Raw genomic sequence first — 22,308 nt, 5'->3', positions numbered from 1 at the left:
ATTACCTGCCCCCCCCCCCAGTGTATGCTATTACCTGCTCCCCCCAGTGTATGTTATTACCCTGCTCCCCCCCCAGTGTATGCTATTACCTGCTCCTCCCCCCCAGTGTATGCTATTACCTGCTCCCCCCCCCAGTTCGTATGCTATTACCTGCTCCCCCCAGTGTATGTTATTACCTGCTCCCCCCCAGTGTATGCTATTACCTGCTCCCCCCCCCAGTGTATGTTATTACCTGCTCCTCCCCCCAGTGTATGCTATTACCTGCTCCCCCCCAGTGTATGCTATTACCTGCTCCCCCCCCCAGTGTATGCTATTACCTGCTCCCCCCAGTGTATGTTATTACCTGCTCCCCCCAGGTACGCTATTACCTGCTCCCCCCCAGTGTATGCTATTACCTGCTCCCCCCCAGTGTATGTAATTACCTGCTCCCTCCCCAGTGTATGCTATTACCTGCTCCTCCCCCCAGTGTAAGCTATTACCTGCTCCCCCCCCCCAGTGTATGCTATTACCTGCTCCCCCCCAGTGTATGTTATTACCTGCTCCTCCCCCAGTGTATGCTATTACCTGCTCCCCCCAGTGTATGTTATTACCTGCCTCCCCCCCAGTGTATGCTATACCTGCTCCCCCCCCCAGTGTATGCTATTACCTGCTCCTCCCCCAGTGTATGCTATTACCTGCTCCTCCCCAGTGTATGCTATTACCAGCTCCCCCCCAGTGTATGTCTATTACCTGCTCCGACCCCCCAGTGTATGCTATTACCTGCTCCCCCCCCCAGTGTATGCTATTACCTGCTCCTCCCCCCAGTGTATGCTATTACTGCTCTCCCCATGTATGCTATTACCTCTCCCCCCCCCAGTGTATGCTATTACCTGCTCCCTCCCCCCAGTGTATGCTATTACCTGCTCTCCCCCTTGCTTACCATGCTCCCTCCCAGTGTATGCTATTAACCTGCTCCGCCCCCCAAGTGCTCCCCCCCAGTGTATGCTATACCTGCTCAGTGTATGCTATTACCTGCTCCTCCCCCCAGTGTATGCTATTACCTGCTCCCCCCCCAGTGTATGCTATTACCTGCTCCCCCAGTGTATGTTATTACCTGCTCCCCCAGTGTATGCTATTACCTGCTCCCCAAGTGTATGTTATTACCTGCTCCCCCCAGTGTATGCTATTACCTGCTCCCCCCCCCAGTGTATGCTATTACCTGCTGCTCCCCCCAGTGTATGCTATTACCTGCTCCCCCCCCCCCAGTGTATGCTATTACCTGCTCCCCCAGTGTATGCTATCACCTGCTCCCCCAGTGTATGTTATTACCTGCTCCCCCCAGTGTATGCTATTACCTGCTCCCCCCCCAGTGTATGCTATTACCTGCTCCCCCCCCCCAGTGTATGCTATTACCTGCTCCTCCCCCAGTGTATGCTATTACTGCTCCTCCCCCAGTGTATGCTATTACCTGCCCCCCCCCCCCCCCCCCAGTGTATGCTATTACCTGCTACCCTCCCCCCAGTGTATGCTATTACCTGCTCTCCCCCTCCAGTGTATGCTATTACCTGCTCCTCCCCCCAGTGTATGCTATTACCTGCTCTCCCCCCAGTGTATGCTATTACCTGCTCCCCCCCCCAGTGTATTGCTATTACCTGCTCCCCCCAGTGTATGCTATTACCTGCTCCCCCAGTGTATGTTATTACCTGCTCCCCCCCAGTGTATGCTATAACCTGCTCCCCCAGTGTATGTTATTACCTGCTCCCCCCCAGTGTATGCTATTACCTGCTCCTCCCCTCCCAGTGTATGCTATTACCTGCTCCCCCCAGTGTATGTTATTACCTGCTCCCCCAGTGTATGCTATTACCTGCTCCCCCAGTGTATGTTATTACCTGCTCCCCCCCAGTGTATGCTATTACCTGCTCCTCCCCCCAGTGTATGCTATTACCTGCTCCCCCCCCCAGTGTATGCTATTACCTGCTCCCCCAGTGTATGCTATTACCTGCTCCCCCAGTGTATGTTATTACCTGCTCCCCCCAGTGTATGCTATTACCTGCTCCCCAGTGTATGCTATTACCTTCTCCTCCCCTCCCAGTGTATGCTATTACCTGCTCCCTTCCCAGTGTATGTTATTACCTGCTCCCCAGTGTATTGCTATTACCTGCTCCCACAGTGTATGTTATTACCTGCTCCCCCCCAGTGTATGCTATTACCTGCTTCTCCCCCCAGTGTATGCTATTACCTGCTCCCCCCCCAGTGTATGCTATTACCTGCTCCCCCCAGTGTATGTTATTACCTGCTCCCTCCCCCAGTGTATGCTATTACCTGCTCCCCCCAGTGTATGTTATTACCTGCCCCCCCCCCCCCGTGTATGCTATTACTGCTCCCCTCCCCCAATGTATGCTATTACCTGTTCCCCCAGCAGTGTATGTTATTACCTGCTCCCCCCCCCCGTGTATGCTATTACCTGCTCCCCCCCTCCAGTGTATGCTATTACCTGCTCCCCCCCCCGCCAGTGTATGCTATTACCTGCTCCCCCCCCCTCCAGTGTATGCTATTACCTGCTCCCCTCCCCCAGTGTATGCTATACCTGCTCCCCCACTCCAGTGTATGCTATTACCTGCTCCCCCATTCGAGTGTACGCTATTACCTGCTCCTCCCCCAGTGTATGTTATTACCTGCTTCCCCCCCCCCCCCCCCGGTGTATGCTATTACCTGCTCCCTCCCCAGTGTATGCTATTACCTGCTCCCCCCCCCTCCAGTGTATGCTATTACCTGCTCCCCCCCCTCCAGTGTATGCTATTACCTGCTCCCCCCCCTCCAGTGTATGCTATTACCTGCTCCCCCCCCTCAGTGTATGCTATTACCTGCTCCCTCCCCCAGTGTATGCTATTACCTGCTCCCCCACTCGAGTGTACGCTATTACCTGCTCCTCTCCCCAGTGTATGTTATTACCTGCTCCTCTCCCCAGTGTATGTATTACCTGCTCCCCCCCCCCAGTGTATGCTATACCCTGCTCCCCCCCCCAGTGTATGCTATTACCTGCTCCCCCCCCGTGTATGCTATTACCTGCTCCCCCCCAGTGTATGCTATTACCTGCTCCTCCCCCCAGTGTATGCTATTACCCTGCTCCCCCCCAGTGTAGGCTATTACCTGCTCCCCCCAGTGTATGCTATTACCTGCTCCTCCCCCCAGTGTATGCTATTACCTGCTCCTCCCCCCAGTGTATGCTATTACCTGCTCCCCCCCCAGTGTATGCTATTACCTGCTCCCCCCCAGTGTATGCTATTACCTGCTCTCCCCCAGTGTATGCTATTACCCTGCTCCTCCCCCAGTGTATGTTATTACCTGCTCCCCCCCAGTGTATGCTATTACCTGCCCCCCAGTGTATGCTATTACCTGCTCCCCCCCCAGTGTATGCTATTACCTGCTCCCCCCAGTGTATGTTATTACCTGCTCCCCCAGTGTATGCTATTACCTGCTCCTCCCCCCAGTGTATGCTATTACCTGCTCCCCCCCCAGTGTATGCTATAACCTGCTCCCCTCCCCCCAGTGTATGCTATTACCTGCTCTCCCCCCCTCCAGTGTATGCTATTACCTGCTCCCCCCCCCCCCAGTGTATGCTATTACCTGCTCCCCCAGTGTATGTTATTACTTGCTCCCCCAGTGTATGTTATTACCTGCTCCCCTCCCCCCAGTGTATGTTATTACCTGCTCCCCTCCCCCCAGTGTATGCTATTACCTGCTCCCCCAGTGTATGTTATTACCTGCTCCCCCCCAGTGTATGCTATTACCTGCTCCTCCCCCCAGTGTATGCTATTACCTGCTCCCCCCCCCCCAGTGTATGCTATTACCTGCTCCCCCCCAGTGTATGTTATTACCTGCTCCTCCCCCCGGTGTATGCTATTACCTGCCTCCCCCCAGTGTATGTTATTACCTGCTCCCCCCCAGTGTATGCTATTACCTGCTCCCCCCCCAGTGTATTGTTATTACCTGCTCCCCCCCAGTGTATGCTATTACCTGCTCCCCCCCAGTGTATGTTATTACCTGCTCCCCCCCAGTGTATGCTATTACCTGCTCCCCCCCCCCAGTGTATGCTATTACCTGCTCCTCCCCCCAGTGTATGCTATTACCTGCTCTTCCCCAGTGTATGCTATTACCTGCTCCCCCCCCCAGTGTATGCTATTACCTGCTCCTCCCCCCCAGTGTATGCTATTACCTGCTCTTCCCCACTGTATGCTATTACCTGCTCCCCTCCCCAGTGTATGCTATTACCTGCTCCCCTCCCCCAGTGTATGCTATTACCTGCTCTTCCCCACTGTATGCTATTACCTGCTCCCCCTCTCCAGTGTACGCTATTACCTGCTCCTCCCCCCAGTGTATGCTATTACCTGCCCCCCCCCCCCCCCAGTGTATGCTAGGAGCAGGTAATAGCATACACTGGGGGGTGAGAAGGGAGCAGGTAATAACATACACTGGGGAGCAAGTAATAACATACACTGGGGGAGCAGGTAATAGCATACACTGGGGGGGGGGAGCAGGTAATAGCATACACTGGAGGGGGGAGAGCAGGTAATAGCATACACTGGGGGGAGGGGAGCAGGTTATAGCATACACTGGGGGGGGAGCAGGTAATAGCATACACTGGGGGAGGAGCAGGTAATAGCATACACTGGGGGAGCAGGTAATAACATACACTGGGGGGAGCAGGTAATAGCATACACTGGGGGGGGGGGAGCAGGTAATAGCATACACTGGGGGGCAGGTAATGCATACACTGGGGGGGGAGCAGGTAATAACATACACTGGGGGAGGAGCGGGTAATAGCATACACTGGGGGGAGGAGCAGGTAATAGCATACACGGGGGGGGAGCAGGTAATAGCATACACTGGGGGGGGAGCAGGTAATAGCATACACTGGGGGGAGGAGCAGGTAATAGCATACACTGGGGGGAGGAGCAGGTAATAGCATACACTGGGGGGAGCAGGTAATAGCATACACTGGGGGGGGGAGCAGGTAATAGCATACACTGGGGGGGGGGAGCAGGTAATAGCATACACTGGGGGGGGAGCAGGTAATAGCATACACTGGGGGGGGGAGCAGGTAATAGCATACACTGGGGGGGGGAGCAGGTAATAGCATACACTGGGGGGGGGGAGCAGGTAATAGCATACACTGGGGGGGAGCAGGTAATAACATACACTGGGGGGGAGCAGGTAATAGCATACACTGGGGGGGGGGGGAGCAGGTAATAGCATACACTGGGGGGGAGGAGCAGGTAATAGCATACACTGGGGGGGAGCAGGTAATAGCATACACTGGGGGGAGCAGGTAATAGCATACACTGGGGGAGGAGCAGGTAATAGCATACACTGGGGGAAGCAGGTAATAACATACACTGGGGGGAGCAGGTAATAGCATACACTGGGGGGGGAGCAGGTAATAGCATACACTGGGGGGGAGCAGGTAATAACATACACTGGGGGGGGGGGGAGCAGGTAATAGCATACACTGGGGGGGAGCAGGTAATAGCATACACTGGGGGGAGGAGCAGGTAATAACATACACTGGGGGGGAGCAGGTAATAGCATACACTGGGGGGGGGGAGCAGGTAATAGCATACACTGGGGGGAGGAGCAGGTAATAGCATACACTGGGGGGGAGCAGGTAATAACATACACTGGGGGGAGCAGGTAATAGCATACACTGGGGGGGGGGAGCAGGTAATAGCGTACACTGGGGGGGAGCAAGTAATAGCATACACTGGGGGGAGGAGCAGGTAATAACATACACTGGGGGGGAGCAGGTAATAACATACACTGGGGGGGGGAGCAGGTAATAGCATACACTGGGGGGGGGAGCAGGTAATAGCATACACTGGGGGGAGGAGCAGGTAATAGCATACACTGGGGGGGGAGCAGGTAATAGCATACACTGGGGGGGGAGCAGGTAATAGCATACACTGGGGGGGGGGAGCAGGTAATAGCATACACTGGGGGAGGGGAGCAGGTAATAGCATACACTGGGGGGAGGAGCAGGTAATAGCGTACACTGGAGAGTGGGAGCAGGTAATAGCATACACTGGGGGGAGGAGCAGGTAATAGCATACACTGGGGGGGGAGCAGGTAATAGCATACACTGGGGGGGAGCAGGTAATAGCATACACTGGGGGGAGGAGCAGGTAATAGCTTACACTGGGGGAGGGGAGCAGGTAATAGCATACACTGGGGAGGGGAGCAGGTAATAGCATACACTGGGGGAGGAGCAGGTAATAGCATACACTGGGGGGAGGAGCAGGTAATAGCATACACTGGGGTGAGGAGCAGGTAATAGCATACACTGGGGGAGGGGAGCAGGTAATAGCATACACTGGGGAGGGGAGCAGGTAATAGCATACACTGGGGAGGGGAGCAGGTAATAGCATACACTGGGGAGGGGAGCAGGTAATAGCATACACTGGGGGAGGGGAGCAGGTAATAGCATACACTGGGGGATGGGAGCAGGTAATAGCATACACTGGAGGGGGGGGGAGCAGGTAATAGCATACACTGGGGGGAGGGGGACTGGTTATGGGTTGGCTGATGGAAGGCACAGTAAAGTCTGTACGCTCCAGGAGAGCAGACACCATGCTGTTTACATAAATGTATGCATATAAGCATTGTCAAGAGGTTCAGTTGTTATTCAGTATCTCAGAATCTGTGGATTCAGTATGTTAGTAACTGCTGATCTCCTGGGTTTTCACACACAACCGTCTCTGGAGTTGACAGTGCCAGTAAGCGGCTGTTCTGTGCGTGACTGGTTAATGGGAGCGGTCAGAGGAGAATGGCCAGACAGGACGGCCACGGATAACCATGCGTTACACCCAAGCAGAGCAGCTCTGAGACGTACAGCACAGTGCACCTGAGATCAGCACTAGGAGGGTGGTGCACCTAATACAGAGGCCGCTGAGTGTTGCAGTACTGCAGTGTACGATAATGCTGTCTGTAGCACTCCCTGTTATGCAGCGTACTCAGGACATCACCCCAGGGTAATTACCAGTCTCCTCGTACTGCCCGGGAAGGGGGACATCCACATCTTGGTAGAATGTTGTAATCCTTGTCGCGTCTGCGTGTTCCACAATCACCGTCCCGTCCGTTCTCACCACCATCACCACCTGATCCTCCCGCGTGCTCATCACCTGGCATAGGAAACGTGTCGCAGAATTACTACTGGTGTCTGAGGGAATGTGAGCGCTACAATGTATCCCCGCTGTAGTGACATCATTACTGCCCCGCTCATGTACTAACACTCCACCTGCTCCCTCCATCACAGTACATAGGGCCATGTAGGTCACTTACCGTCCTGTTCACCGGGTCTGTGGCCTGGTAGGTCCGCAGGGATGGGAGCTGCAGCCTCTCGTATCCGCGGGTGCCTATTTGCACTCCAGACGGGGTAGTTGTGATCCAGGTTCCAGGTTCTACCACTGGGACACTCGTGGTGGCTGGCAAAGAGTCAGCTGGAGGAGGTTCTGGTACCTCTGGCCTGGGTGGTGGTGGCACTTTGTATCCCCCTTTCCCTATAAATAAACCAGTCATTAGTCATCGGCCCCGGGGGCCAGGACGTGCCATCATTCTGCTCTACAAGTACAGCAGTGGCTGCTCTGAGACACAAGTATATGCTATATAATACATTCAGCGTAATGCCCCACAGTGCCCACTTATATCTGTAATACCCCTACGCTATACATATACCTCACGTACATCAGGACTGAGGGTATAGCAGCTATGTTTGGCCTGGACACCCCTTTTCAGGTTTCATTTCCATACTGCGCCCCCAAACGATAGATAATACTGAGATGCACATCACTGGGAATACCTTTCCTGGGCTCAGGAGCTGGCTCTCTGAGGTCCAGGGAAGCAGAAGACGGTACCACTGGTAGGGAATCGGCAGATGGGGTCTCAGGCACTTCTGTATGCGAGAGGCCGGAGGGTCGCTGCTCAACGACGGGGCCTGAATCCGGGCTCTGACTGACAGTTCCATCAGGAAAGAGAACCTGGAACAACAGAACATAGCATAAGACTCTCCTGGAGCAGGTACACAGCGCGTGAGACTCTCCTGGAGCAGGTACACAGCACGTGAGACTACTGGAGCAGGTACACAGCACGTGAGACTCTACTGGAGCAGGAACACAGCACGTGAGACTCTCCTGGAGCAGGAACACAGCACGTGAGACTCTCCTGGAGCAGGTACACAGCGCATGAGACTACTGGAGCAGGTACACAGCACGTGAGACTACTGGAGTAGGTACACAGCGCATGAGACTACTGGAGCAGGTACACAGCGCGTGAGACTCTCCTGGAGCAGGTACACAGCGCATGAGACTACTGGAGCAGGTACACAGCGCGTGAGACTCTCCTGGAGCAGGTACACAGCGCATGAGACTACTGGAGCAGGTACACAGCGCGTGAGACTCTCCTGGGGCAGGTACACAGCGCGTGAGACTCTACTGGGGCAGGTACACAGCGCGTGAGACTCTACTGGAGCAGGTACACAGCGCGTGAGACTCTACTGGAGCAGGTACACAGCGCGTGAGACTCTCCTGGGGCAGGTACGCAGCGCATGAGACTACTGGAGCAGGTACACAGCGCGTGAGACTCTCCTGGAGCAGGTACACAGCGCGTGAGACTCTCCTGGAGCAGGTACACAGCGCGTGAGACTCTCCTGGAGCAGGTACACAGCGCGTGAGACTCTCCTGGAGCAGGTACACAGCGCATGAGACTACTGGAGCAGGTACACAGCGCGTGAGACTCTCCTGGAGCAGGTACACAGCGCATGAGACTACTGGAGCAGGTACACAGCGCGTGAGACTCTCCTGGGGCAGGTACACAGCGCGTGAGACTCTACTGGGGCAGGTACACAGCGCGTGAGACTCTACTGGAGCAGGTACACAGCGCGTGAGACTCTCCTGGGGCAGGTACACAGCGCATGAGACTCTACTGGAGCAGGAACACAGCGCGTGAGACTCTACTGGGGCAGGTACACAGCACGTGACACTCTACTGGAGCAGGTACACAGCGCATGAGACTACTGGAGCAGGTACACAGTGCATGAGACTACTGGAGCAGGTACACAGCACATGAGACTCTACTGGAGCAGGAACACAGCGCATGAGACTCTACTGGAGCAGGTACACAGCGCATGAGACTCTACTGGAGCAGGTACACAGCACGTGACACTCTACTGGAGCAGGTACACAGCGCGTGAGACTCTACTGGGGCAGGTACACAGCACGTGACACTCTACTGGAGCAGGTACACAGCGCATGAGACTACTGGAGCAGGTACACAGTGCATGAGACTACTGGAGCAGGTACACAGCGCATGAGACTCTACTGGAGCAGGTACACAGCGCATGAGACTCTACTGGAGCAGGTACACAGCACGTGACACTCTACTGGAGCAGGTACACAGCGCGTGAGACTCTACTGGAGCAGGTACACAGCACGTGAGACTCTACTGGAGCAGGTACACAGCGCGTGAGACTCTACTGGAGCAGGTACACAGCGCGTGAGACTCTACTGGAGCAGGTACACAGCGCGTGAGACTCTACTGGAGCAGGTACACAGCACGTGAGACTCTACTGGGGCAGGTACACAGCGCGTGAGACTCTACTGGAGCAGGTACACAGCACGTGAGACTCTACGGGGTCAGGTACACAGCGCGTGAGACTCTACTGGAGCAGGAACACAGCGCATGAGACTCTACTGGAGCAGGTACACAGCGCATGAGACTCTACTGGAGCAGGTAGACAGCACGTGACACTCTACTGGAGCAGGTACACAGCGCGTGAGACTCTACTGGGGCAGGAACACAGCACGTGACACTCTACTGGGGCAGGTACACAGCGCGTGAGACTCTACTGGAGCAGGTACACAGCGCGTGAGACTCTACTGGAGCAGGTACACAGCGCGTGAGACTCTACTGGAGCAGGTACACAGCACGTGAGACTCTACTGGGGCAGGTACACAGCGCGTGAGACTCTACTGGGTCAGGTACACAGCACGTGAGACTCTACGGGGTCAGGTACACAGCACGTGAGACTCTACGGGGTCAGGTACACAGCACGTGAGACTCTACGGGGTCAGGTACACAGCACGTGAGACTCTACGGGGTCAGGCACACAGCACGTGAGACTCTACTGGGGCAGGAACACAGCACGCGAGACTCTACTGGGGCAGGTACACAGCGCGTGAGACTCTCCTGGGGCATGTACACAGCGAATGAGACTACTGGAGCAGGTACACAGCGCGTGAGACTCTACTGGAGCAGGTACACAGCGCGTGAGACTCTACTGGGTCAGGTACACAGCACGTGAGACTCTACTGGGTCAGGTACACAGCACGTGAGACTCTACGGGGTCAGGTACACAGCACGTGAGACTCTACTGGGGCAGGTACACAACGCGTGAGACTACTGGGGCAGGTACACAGCGCGTGAGACTCTACTGGGGCAGGTACACAGCGCGTGTGACTCTCCTGGAGCAGGTACACAGCACGTGAGACTACTGGAGCAGGTACACAGCGCGTGAGACTCTATTGGAGCAGGTACACAGTGCGTGAGACTACTGGAGCAGGTACACAGCGCGTGAGACTCTACTGAAGCAGGTACACAGCACGTGAGACTACTGGAGCAGGCACACAGCGCGTGAGACTCTACTGGAGCAGGTACACAGTGCGCAAGACTCTACTGGAGCAGGTACACAATGCGTGAGACTACTGGAGCAGGTACACAGCACGTGAGACTACTGGAGCAGGTACACAGCGCGTGAGACTCTACTGGGTCAGGTACACAGCACGTGAGACTCTACGGGGTCAGGTACACAGCACGTGAGACTCTACGGGGTCAGGTACACAGCACGTGAGACTCTACGGGGTCAGGTACACAGCACGTGAGACTCTACGGGGTCAGGTACACAGCACGTGAGACTCTACTGGGGGCAGGAACACAGCACGTGAGACTCTACTGGGGCAGGTACACAGCGCGTGAGACTCTCCTGGGGCAGGTACACAGCGAATGAGACTACTGGAGCAGGTACACAGCGCGTGAGACTCTACTGGAGCAGGTACACAGCGCGTGAGACTCTACTGGGTCAGGTACACAGCACGTGAGACTCTACGGGGTCAGGTACACAGCACGTGAGACTCTACGGGGTCAGGTACACAGCACGTGAGACTCTACTGGGGCAGGTACACAACGCGTGAGACTACTGGGGCAGGTACACAGCGCGTGAGACTCTACTGGGGCAGGTACACAGCGCGTAAGACTACTGGAGCAGGTACACAGCGCGTGAGACTCTACTGGGGCAGGTACACAGCGCGTGTGACTCTCCTGGAGCAGGTACACAGCACGTGAGACTACTGGAGCAGGTACACAGCGCGTGAGACTCTACTGAAGCAGGTACACAGCACGTGAGACTACTGGAGCAGGTACACAGCGCGTGAGACTCTACTGAAGCAGGTACACAGCACGTGAGACTACTGGAGCAGGTACACAGCGCGTGAGACTCTACTGGAGCAGGTACACAGTGCGCAAGACTCTACTGGAGCGGGTACACAGCGCGTGAGACTCTACTGGAGCAGGTACACAGTGCATGAGACTCTACTGGAGCAGGTACACAGCGCGTGAGACTCTACTGGAGCAGGTACACAACGCGTGAGACTACTGGAGCAGGTACACAGCGCGTGAGACTCTACTGGGGCAGGTACACAGCACGTGAGACTACTGGAGCAGGTACACAGTGCGTGAGACTCTACTGGGGCAGGTACACAGTGCGTGAGACTCTACTGGAGCAGGTACACAGCGCGTGAGACTCTACTGGAGCAGGTACACAGCACGTGAGACTACTGGAGCAGGTACACAGTGCGTGAGACTCTACTGGAGCAGGTACACAGCGCGTGAGACTACTGGAGCAGGTACACAGCGCGTGAGACTCTACTGGGGCAGGTACACAGCACGTGAGACTACTGGAGCAGGTACACAGTGCGTGAGACTCTACTGGAGCAGGTACACAACACGTGAGACTACTGGAGCAGGTACACAGCGCGTGAGACTCTACTGGGGCAGGTACACAGCACGTGAGACTACTGGAGCAGGTACACAGTGCGTGAGACTCTACTGGAGCAGGTACACAGTGCGTGAGACTCTACTGGAGCAGGTACACAGCGCGTGAGACTCTACTGGAGCAGGTACACAGCACGTGAGACTACTGGAGCAGGTACACAGTGCGTGAGACTCTACTGGAGCAGGTACACAGCGCGTGAGACTACTGGAGCAGGTACACAGCGCGTGAGACTCTACTGGGGCAGGTACACAGCACGTGAGACTACTGGAGCAGGTACACAGTGCGTGAGACTCTACTGGAGCAGGTACACAACACGTGAGACTACTGGAGCAGGTACACAGCGCGTGAGACTCTACTGGGGCAGGTACACAGCACGCGAGACTACTGGAGCAGGTACACAGTGCGTGAGACTCTACTGGGGCAGGTACACAGCACAATAGACTCTACTGGGGCAAGAACACAGCACGTGAGATTCTACTGGGGCAAGAACACAGCACGTGAGACTCTACTGGAGCAGGTACACAGCGCGTGAGACTCTACTGGGGCAGGTACACAGCACAATAGACTCTACTGGGGCAAGAACACAGCACGTGAGATTCTACTGGGGCAAGAACACAGCACGTGAGACTCTACTGGGGCAGGAACACAGCGTGTGAGACTCTCCTGGGGCAAGAACACAGAACGTGAGACTCTACTGGGGCAGGAACACAGCACGTGAGACTCTACTGGGGCAGGAACACAGCGCGTGACACTCTACTGGAGCAGGTACACAGCGCGTGACACTCTACTGGAGCAGGTACACAGCACTTTGTAACATAATGTATTGGCACAGTGGTTATGTGACCGGTGCTCCCTTAGGGTCAGTCATGTGCTGGAGCAGAGGGTGTGCGCCTGTCTGTGCACAGTTTATCATTGGCAGCCACCAGCTCTGGTTTTGCCTCTCACATTCACCATAATGTAATTTCATTTGGTTCTGGAGCACCAGCCCGTGGCACCCCTGTAAGTAGGGTACCACAGCACCCAGTTTGGGCCACACTGCATTAGTAGATGGCTCTATGACATGTCCCATATGCCCCTTACATACAGTGACAGTACAGTACCTGCGTGGATCCATCCAGCATACACCTGATCACAGCGCCCTCTGCTGTAATGATGCGGGATGCCTCAGAGATCTCTGGGTCCCTGGTATGATTACACAATCGGGCGTTCTTCACCTTCACGGGGTAAGATTGTCTGATGAGCAGTCTCTGGGCAATGCAGCCGTCCCCAGCTACCACACCTGGGGGCATATTATATCTTACACACACCGAGCCTACATACAGTAACGTGTGCTACGGGGGACTGACCAAGACTGATAGCAAGAATTCAATGTTCTCTGTACAGTACTGAGCAATATGCTGCAGAGGTGGGAGGGGTTATTGCTGCACTCTGTACTGTGGTGGGAGGGGTTATTGCTGCACTCTGTACTGTGGTGGGAGGGGTTATTGCTGCACTCTGTACTGTGGAGGTGGGAGGGGTTGTTGCTTCACTCTGTACTGTGGAGGTGGGAGGGGTTATTGCTGCACTCTGTACTGTGGTGGGAGGGGTTATTGCTGCACTCTGTACTGTGGAGGTGGGAGGGGTTGTTGCTGCACTCTGTACTGTGGAGGTGGGAGGAGCTGTTGCTGCACTCTGTACTGTGGAGGTGGGAGGGGTTGTTGCTGCACTCTGTACTGTGGAGGTGGGAGGGGTTGTTGCTGCACTCTGTACTGTGGAGGTGGGAGGGGTTGTTGCTGCACTCTGTACTGTGGAGGTGGGAGGGGCTGTTGCTGCACTCTGTACTGTGGAGGTGGGAGGGGCTGTTGCTGCACTCTGTACAGTGGAGGTGGGAGGGGTTGTTGCTGCACTCTGTACTGTGGTGGGAGGGGTTATTGCTGCACTCTGTACTGTGGTGGGAGGGGTTATTGCTGCACTCTGTACTGTGGAGGGAGGGGTTATTGCTGCACGCTGTACTGTGGAGGTGGGAGGAGCTGTTGCTGCACTCTGTACTGTGGAGGTGGGAGGGGTTGTTGCTGCACTCTGTACTGTGGAGGTGGGAGGAGCTGTTGCTGCACTCTGTACTGTGGAGGTGGGAGGGGTTGTTGCTGCACTCTTTACTGTGGAGGTGGGAGGGGTTGTTGTTGCACTCTGTACTGTGGAGGTGGGAGGAGCTGTTGCTGCACTCTGTACTGTGGAGGTGGGAGGGGTTGTTGCTGCACTCTGTACTGTGGAGGTGGGAGGAGCTGTTGCTGCACTCTGTACTGTGGAGGTGGGAGGGGTTGTTGCTGCACTCTGTACTGTGGAGGTGGGAGGAGCTGTTGCTGCACTCTGTACTGTGGAGGTGGGAGGGGTTGTTGCTGCACTCTTTACTGTGGAGGTGGGAGGGGTTGTTGTTGCACTCTGTACTGTGGAGGTGGGAGGGGTTGTTGTTGCACTCTGTACTGTGGAGGTGGGAGGAGCTGTTGCTGCACTCTGTACTGTGGAGGTGGGAGGAGCTGTTGCTGCACTCTGTACTGTGGAGGTGGGAGGAGCTGTTGCTGCACTCTGTACTGTGGAGGTGGGAGGAGCTGTTGCACTCTGTACTGTGGAGGCGGGAGGGGCTGTTGCTGCACTCTATACTGTGGAGGTGGGAGGAGCTGTTGCTGCACTCTGTACTGTGGAGGTGGGAGGAGCTGTTGCTGCACTCTGTACTGTGGAGGCGGGAGGGGCTGTTGCTGCACTCTGTACTGTGGAGGCGGGAGGAGCTGTTGCTGCACTCTGTACTGTGGAGGTGGGAGGAGCTGTTGCTGCACTCTGTACTGTGGAGGTGGGAGGGGTTGTTGCTGCACTCTGTACTGTGGAGGTGGGAGGGGTTGTTGCTGCACCCTGTACGGTGGAGGTGGGAGGAGCTGTTGCTGCACTCTGTACTGTGGAGGTGGGAGGAGCTGTTGCTGCACTCTGTACTGTGGAGGTGGGAGGAGCTGTTGCTGCACTCTGTACTGTGGAGGTGGGAGGTGCTGTTGCTGCATTCTGTACTGTGGAGGTGGGAGGGGTTGTTGCTGCACTCTTTACTGTGGAGGTGGGAGGGGTTGTTGTTGCACTCTGTACTGTGGAGGTGGGAGGAGCTGTTGCTGCACTCTGTACTGTGGAGGTGGGAGGAGCTGTTGCTGCACTCTGTACTGTGGAGGTGGGAGGAGCTGTTGCACTCTGTACTGTGGAGGCGGGAGGGGCTGTTGCTGCACTCTATACTGTGGAGGTGGGAGGAGCTGTTGCTGCACTCTGTACTGTGGAGGTGGGAGGAGCTGTTGCTGCACTCTGTACTGTGGAGGCGGGAGGGGCTGTTGCTGCACTCTGTACTGTGGAGGCGGGAGGAGCTGTTGCTGCACTCTGTACTGTGGAGGTGGGAGGAGCTGTTGCTGCACTCTGTACTGTGGAGGTGGGAGGAGCTGTTGCTGCACTCTGTACTGTGGAGGTGGGAGGAGCTGTTGCTGCACTCTGTACTGTGGAGGTGGAAGGAGCTGTTGCTGCACCCTGTACGGTGGAGGTGGGAGGAGCTGTTGCTGCACTCTGTACTGTGGAGGTGGGAGGGGTAATTGCTGCACTCTGTACTGTGGAGGTGGGAGGAGCTGTTTCACTCTGTACTGTGGAAGTGGGAGGAGCTGTTGCACTCTGTATAATGAGGGTGGGAGGGGTTATTGCTGCACTCTGTATAATGAGGGTGGGAGGGGTTATTGCTGCATTCTGTATAATGAGGGCGGGAGGGGTTATTGCTGCACTCTGTATAATGAGGGTGGGAGGGGTTATTGCTGCACTCTGTATAATGAGGGCGGGAGGGGTTATTGCTGCACTCTGTATAATGAGGGTGGGAGGGGTTATTGCTGCACTCTGTATAATGAGGGTGGGAGGGGTTATTGCTGCACTCTGTATAATGAGGGTGGGAGGGGTTATTGCTGCACTCTGTATAATGAGGGTGGGAGGGGTTATTGCTGCACTCTGTATAATGAGGGTGGGAGGGGTTATTGCTGCACTCTGTATAATGAGGGTGGGAGGGGTTATTACAATACTATTACCATATCTTATTTTAGTGGTGCTCACCTGCTTGGTCCTCTCTCAGGAAAGTCAGTAGAAGGCCATTGGGGTAGGAGACATTCAGGGCCTGGAACGGGGTATCAGGGACAGGTTTTGTTGGCGTTGGCACAGGCGGTATAACGGGTTCAGCCTGCATAAATAATAGAGGAACCAGTGAGAGGCATGGCATGCATGACAGGAGCGCAGGAATACTCCTACATGGATCAGGTGTCCTCACCTTGCCCTCTGGGTTCCTGGGAGCCTCCTCCGGGGCTGCTACCTGAGGGGTCTTCATGCGGGCAGCTCGGGGGGACTTGCGGCTCTTCCCAGAAGGAGTAGCGGGAGGCTGGGACGGGGGCGTGGGGATGATGCTGGGAGTGTGGACGGACGGGAACGCCAGCACAGCCTCCAGCTCCGGATCCCACTCCTCTGCGGAGAAAGCAGGGAATGAGTGAGGTAACTACAGGCCACCCTGCACCTCGTGCCTCTCCCTCATGCTCAGCAACAGACAGCCACAATTCTCAGCTCCCTACAATGGTTTATAGTGCACATGAGAAGGGAGGCGGCCTCACCCTGAGCATTATATCACGTGTCCCATGTAGACGTGTATTTCCAGTGTGATATATAACACATAGGTCTATATACACTGCTCCAAAAAATAAAGGGAACACTAAAATAACACATCCTAGATCTGAATGAATGAAATATTCTTATTAAATACTTTGTTCTTTACATAGTTGAATGTGCTGACAACAAAATCACACAAAAATTATCAATGGAAATAAAATTTATTAACCCATGGAGGTCTGGATTTGGAGTCACACTCAAAATTAAAGTGGAAAAACACACTACAGGCTGATCCAACTTTGATGTAATGTCCTTAAAACAAGTCAAAATGAGGCTCAGTAGTGTCTGTGGCCTCCTCATGCCTGTATGACCTCCCTACAACGCCTGGGCATGCTCCTGATGAGGTGGCAGATGGTCTCCTGAGGGATCTCCTCCCAGACCTGGACTAAAGCATCCTCCAACTCCTGGACAGTCTGTGGTGCAACATGGCGTTGGTGGATGGAGCGAGACATGATGTCCCAGATGTCCTCAATTGGATTCAGGTCTGGGGAACGGGCGGGCCAGTCCATAGCATCAATGCCTTCGTCTTGCAGGAACTGCTGACACACTCCAGCCACACGAGGTCTAGCAATGTCTTGCATTAGGAGGAACCCAGGGCCAACCGCACCAGCATATGGTCTCACAAGGGGTCTGAGGATCTCATCTCGGTACCTAATGCCAGTCAGGCTACCTCTGGCGAGCACATGGAGGGCTGTGCGGAGCCCCAAAGAAATGCCACCCCACACCATTACTGACCCACTGCCAAACCGGTCATGCTGGAGGATGTTGCAGGCAGCAGAATGTTCTCCTTGGCGTCTCCAGACTCTGTCATGTCTGTCACATGTGCTCAGTGAGAACCTGCTTTCATCTGTGAAGAGCACAGGGAGCCAGTGGCGAATTTGCCAATCTTGGTGTTCTCTGGCAAATGCCAAACGTCCTGCACGGTGTTGGGCTGTAAGCACAACCCCCACCTGTGGACGTCGGGCCCTCATACCACCCTCATGGAGTCTGTTTCTGATCGTTTGAGTAGACACATGCACATTTGTGGCTTGCTGGAGGTCATTTTGCAGGGCTCTTGCAGTGCTCCTCCTGTTCCTCCTTGCACAAAGGCGGAGGTAGCGGTCCTGCTGCTGGGTTGTTGCCCTTCTACGGCCTCCTCCACGTCTCCTGATGAACTGGCCTGTCTCCTGGTAGCGCCTCCATGCTCTGGACACTACGCTGACAGACACAGCAAACCTTCTTGCCACAGCTCGCATTGATGTGCCATCCTGGATGAGCTGCACTACCTGAGCCACTTGTGTGGGTTGTAGACTCTGTCTCATGCTACCACTAGAGTGAAAGCACCGCCAGCTTTCAAGTGACCAAAACATCAGCCAGAAAGCATAGGAGCTTAGAAGTGGTCTGTGGTCACCACCTGCAGAACAACTCCTTTATTAGGGGTGTCTTGCTAATTGCCTATAATTTCCACCTGTTGTCTATTCCATTTGCACAACAGCATGTGAAATTGATTGTCAATCAGTGTTGCTTCCTAAGTGGACAGTTTGATTTCACAGAAGTGTGATTGACTTGGAGTTGCATTGTGTTGTGTAAGTGTTCCCTTTATTTTTTTGAGCAGTGTGTAAGGACCAGCGTACGCCTCATGTGTGTTTATCCGAGATAATGCCACCCGTGCTTCTAACTTCCTGCTGCCACACCCGGCTCCTTAGATTTCGGGAGCGCCCAGGCACAGCCCCCTTATCACGTCTTGGGTGTACGGAAAAGTGCTTGTGATCCCCATAGGCAGCATAGGACGTTCCGTACAACAACAAAATTCTGCATAAAATACACAGGAACTACAAATCTCCAATGAACCAATGGAACTGGGAACAAAACAAAGAGACGAACATCTAGAGCTACCACAGGATATAGATGATATGGATCAGGACGGCAGGGCGATATAGTTACCTGGTCCTCTGCCAGAGGCGCCGTAATGGCTGAGAGACAGCTGAATCCTGCTCTGCAGAGTGGCCGAGAACGACCCAAACTCACAGACACTTCTGTTCCTGGAGACCGGCGTCCCTGGGGAAAGAGAGAGTATATGGGGTCACACTGGGAGTATCCTTACCTATACCTGCAGCGCCACACACCTCCCGCTACGTCCAGATCCCTGTCACATGACGTGCAACGCAACACAGGGATTGTCACACATTTATTACTGTACACTGATATTCCTGGGCTGCGGGTATACACCTGTATTATCCCCTATACTGATATTACTGGGCTGCGGGTATACACCTGTATTATCCCCTATACTGATATTACTGGTCTGCGGGTATACACCTGTATTATCCCCCCTATACTGATATTACTGGTCTGCGGGTATACACCTGTATTATCCCCCCTATACTGATATTACTGGTCTGCGGGTATACACCTGTATTATCCCCCCTATACTGATATTACTGGTCTGCGGGTATACACCTGTATTATCCCCTATACTGATATTACTGGTCTGCGGGTATACACCTGTATTATCCCCTATACTGATATTACTGGTCTGCGGGTATACACCTGTATTATCCTCTATACTGATATTACTGGGCTGCGGGTATACACCTGCATTATCCCCTATACTGATATTACTGGTCGGCGGGTATACACCTGTATTATCCCCTATACTGATATTACTGGGCTGCGGGTATACACCTGTATTATCCCCTATACTGATATTACTGGTCTGCGGGTATACACCTGTATTATCCTCTATACTGATATTACTGGGCTGCGGGTATACACCTGTATTATCCCCTATACTGATATTACTGGGCTGCGGGTATACACCTGTATTATCCTCTATACTGATATTACTGGACTGCGGGTATACACCTGTATTATCCTCTATACTGATATTACTGGGCTGCGGGTATACACCTGTATTATCCTCTATACTGATATTACTGGGCTGCAGGTATACACCTGTATTATCCCCTATACTGATATTACTGGGCTGCGGGTATACACCTGTATTATCCCCTATACTGATATTACTGGGCTGCGGGTATACACCTGTATTATCCCCTATACTGATATTACTGGACTGCGGGTATACACCTGTATTATCCCCTATACTGATATTACTGGTCTGCGGGTATACACCTGTATTATCCCCTATACTGATATTACTGGTCTGCGGGTATACACCTGTATTATCCCCTATACTGATATTACTGGTCTGCGGGTATACACCTGTATTATCCTCTATACTGATATTACTGGTCTGCGGGTATACACCTGTATTATCCTCTATACTGATATTACTGGTCTGCGGGTATACACCTGTATTATCCCCTATACTGATATTACTGGACTGCGGGTATACACCTGTATTATCCTCTATGCTGATATTACTGGTCTGCGGGTATACACCTGTATTATCCTCTATACTGATATTACTGGGCTGCGGGTATACACCTGTATTATCCCCTATACTGATATTACTGGTCTGCGGGTATACACCTGTATTATCCTCTATACTGATATTACTGGGCTGCGGGTATACACCTGTATTATCCCCTATACTGATATTACTGGGCTGCGGGTATACACCTGTATTATCCCCTATACTGATATTACTGGTCTGCGGGTATACACCTGTATTATCCTCTATACTGATATTACTGGGCTGCGGGTATACACCTGTATTATCCTCTATACTGATATTACTGGGCTGCGGGTATACACCTGTATTATCCTCTATACTGATATTACTGGGCTGCGGGTATACACCTGTATTATCCTCTATACTGATATTACTGGGCTGCGGGTATACACCTGTATTATCCTCTATACTGATATTACTGGGCTGCGGGTATACACCTGTATTATCCCCTATACTGATATTACTGGGCTGCGGGTATACACCTGTATTATCCCCCCTATACTGATATTACTGGGCTGCGGGTATACACCTGTATTATCCCCTATACTGATATTACTGGGCTGCGGGTATACACCTGTATTATCCCCCCTATACTGATATTACTGGGCTGCGGGTATACACCTGTATTATCCTCTATACTGATATTACTGGTCTGCGGGTATACACCTGTATTATCCCCTATACTGATATTACTGGGCTGCGGGTATACACCTGTATTATCCTCTATACTGATATTACTGGGCTGCGGGTATACACCTGTATTATCCCCTATACTGATATTACTGGGCTGCGGGTATACACCTGTATTATCCTCTATACTGATATTACTGGGCTGCGGGTATACACCTGTATTATCCCCCCTATACTGATATTACTGGGCTGCGGGTATACACCTGTGTTATCCCCTATACTGATATTACTGGGCTGCGGGTATACACCTGTATTATCCTCTATACTGATATTACTGGTCTGCGGGTATACACCTGTATTATCCCCTATACTGATATTACTGGGCTGCGGGTATACACCTGCATTATCCCCTATACTGATATTACTGGGCTGCGGGTATACACCTGTATTATCCTCTATACTGATATTACTGGGCTGCGGGTATACACCTGCATTATCCTCTATACTGATATTACTGGGCTGCGGGTATACACCTGTATTATCCCCTATACTGATATTACTGGTCTGCGGGTATACACCTGTATTATCCTCTATACTGATATTACTGGACTGCGGGTATACACCTGTATTATCCCCTATACTGATATTACTGGTCTGCGGGTATACACCTGCATTATCCCCTATACTGATATTACTGGGCTGCGGGTATACACCTGTATTATCCTCTATACTGATATTACTGGTCTGCGGGTATACACCTGTATTATCCCCTATACTGATATTACTGGTCTGCGGGTATACACCTGTATTATCCTCTATACTGATATTACTGGGCTGCGGGTATACACCTGTATTATCCCCTATACTGATATTACTGGGCTGCGGGTATACACCTGTATTATCCCCTATACTGATATTACTGGGCTGCGGGTATACACCTGTATTATCCTCTATACTGATATTACTGGGCTGCGGGTATACACCTGTATTATCCCCTATACTGATATTACTGGGCTGCGGGTATACACCTGTATTATCCTCTATACTGATATTACTGGACTGCGGGTATACACCTGTATTATCCTCTATACTGATATTACTGGTCTGCGGGTATACACCTGTATTATCCTCTATACTGATATTACTGGGCTGCGGGTATACACCTGTATTATCCCCTATACTGATATTACTGGTCTGCGGGTATACACCTGTATTATCCTCTATACTGATATTACTGGGCTGCGGGTATACACCTGTATTATCCTCTATACTGATATTACTGGGCTGCGGGTATACACCTGTATTATCCTCTATACTGATATTACTGGGCTGCGGGTATACACCTGTATTATCCTCTATACTGATATTACTGGGCTGCGGGTATACACCTGTATTATCCCCTATACTGATATTACTGGGCTGCGGGTATACACCTGTATTATCCTCTATACTGATATTACTGGACTGCGGGTATACACCTGTATTATCCTCTATACTGATATTACTGGTCTGC

The 22,308-nt window shown here is 53.2% G+C and overlaps 1 protein-coding gene across 1 annotated transcript in view; it reads right to left on the bottom strand.

Moving 5' to 3' along the window:
• Positions 1-22,308, bottom strand: part of SPAG17 (sperm associated antigen 17) — a 481,673-nt gene that overhangs the window by 73,855 nt on the left and 385,510 nt on the right. The window contains exons 23-29 of the mRNA XM_063956879.1: positions 18,692-18,805; positions 16,380-16,570; positions 16,169-16,292; positions 13,177-13,355; positions 7,832-8,009; positions 7,315-7,532; positions 7,013-7,154 (exon numbers count right to left, since the gene is read on the bottom strand). Coding sequence (XP_063812949.1) covers positions 7,013-7,154; positions 7,315-7,532; positions 7,832-8,009; positions 13,177-13,355; positions 16,169-16,292; positions 16,380-16,570; positions 18,692-18,805 — 1,146 coding nt within the window. The remainder of the gene's footprint in view (positions 1-7,012; positions 7,155-7,314; positions 7,533-7,831; positions 8,010-13,176; positions 13,356-16,168; positions 16,293-16,379; positions 16,571-18,691; positions 18,806-22,308) is intronic.

Source organism: Pseudophryne corroboree, chromosome 2 (assembly GCF_028390025.1).
Source record: "Pseudophryne corroboree isolate aPseCor3 chromosome 2, aPseCor3.hap2, whole genome shotgun sequence".
NCBI classification, from domain to species: domain Eukaryota; kingdom Metazoa; phylum Chordata; class Amphibia; order Anura; family Myobatrachidae; genus Pseudophryne; species Pseudophryne corroboree.
The sequence above is the reverse complement of the archived record's forward strand: the minus strand, read 5'-3'. Positions and strand labels throughout refer to the sequence as shown.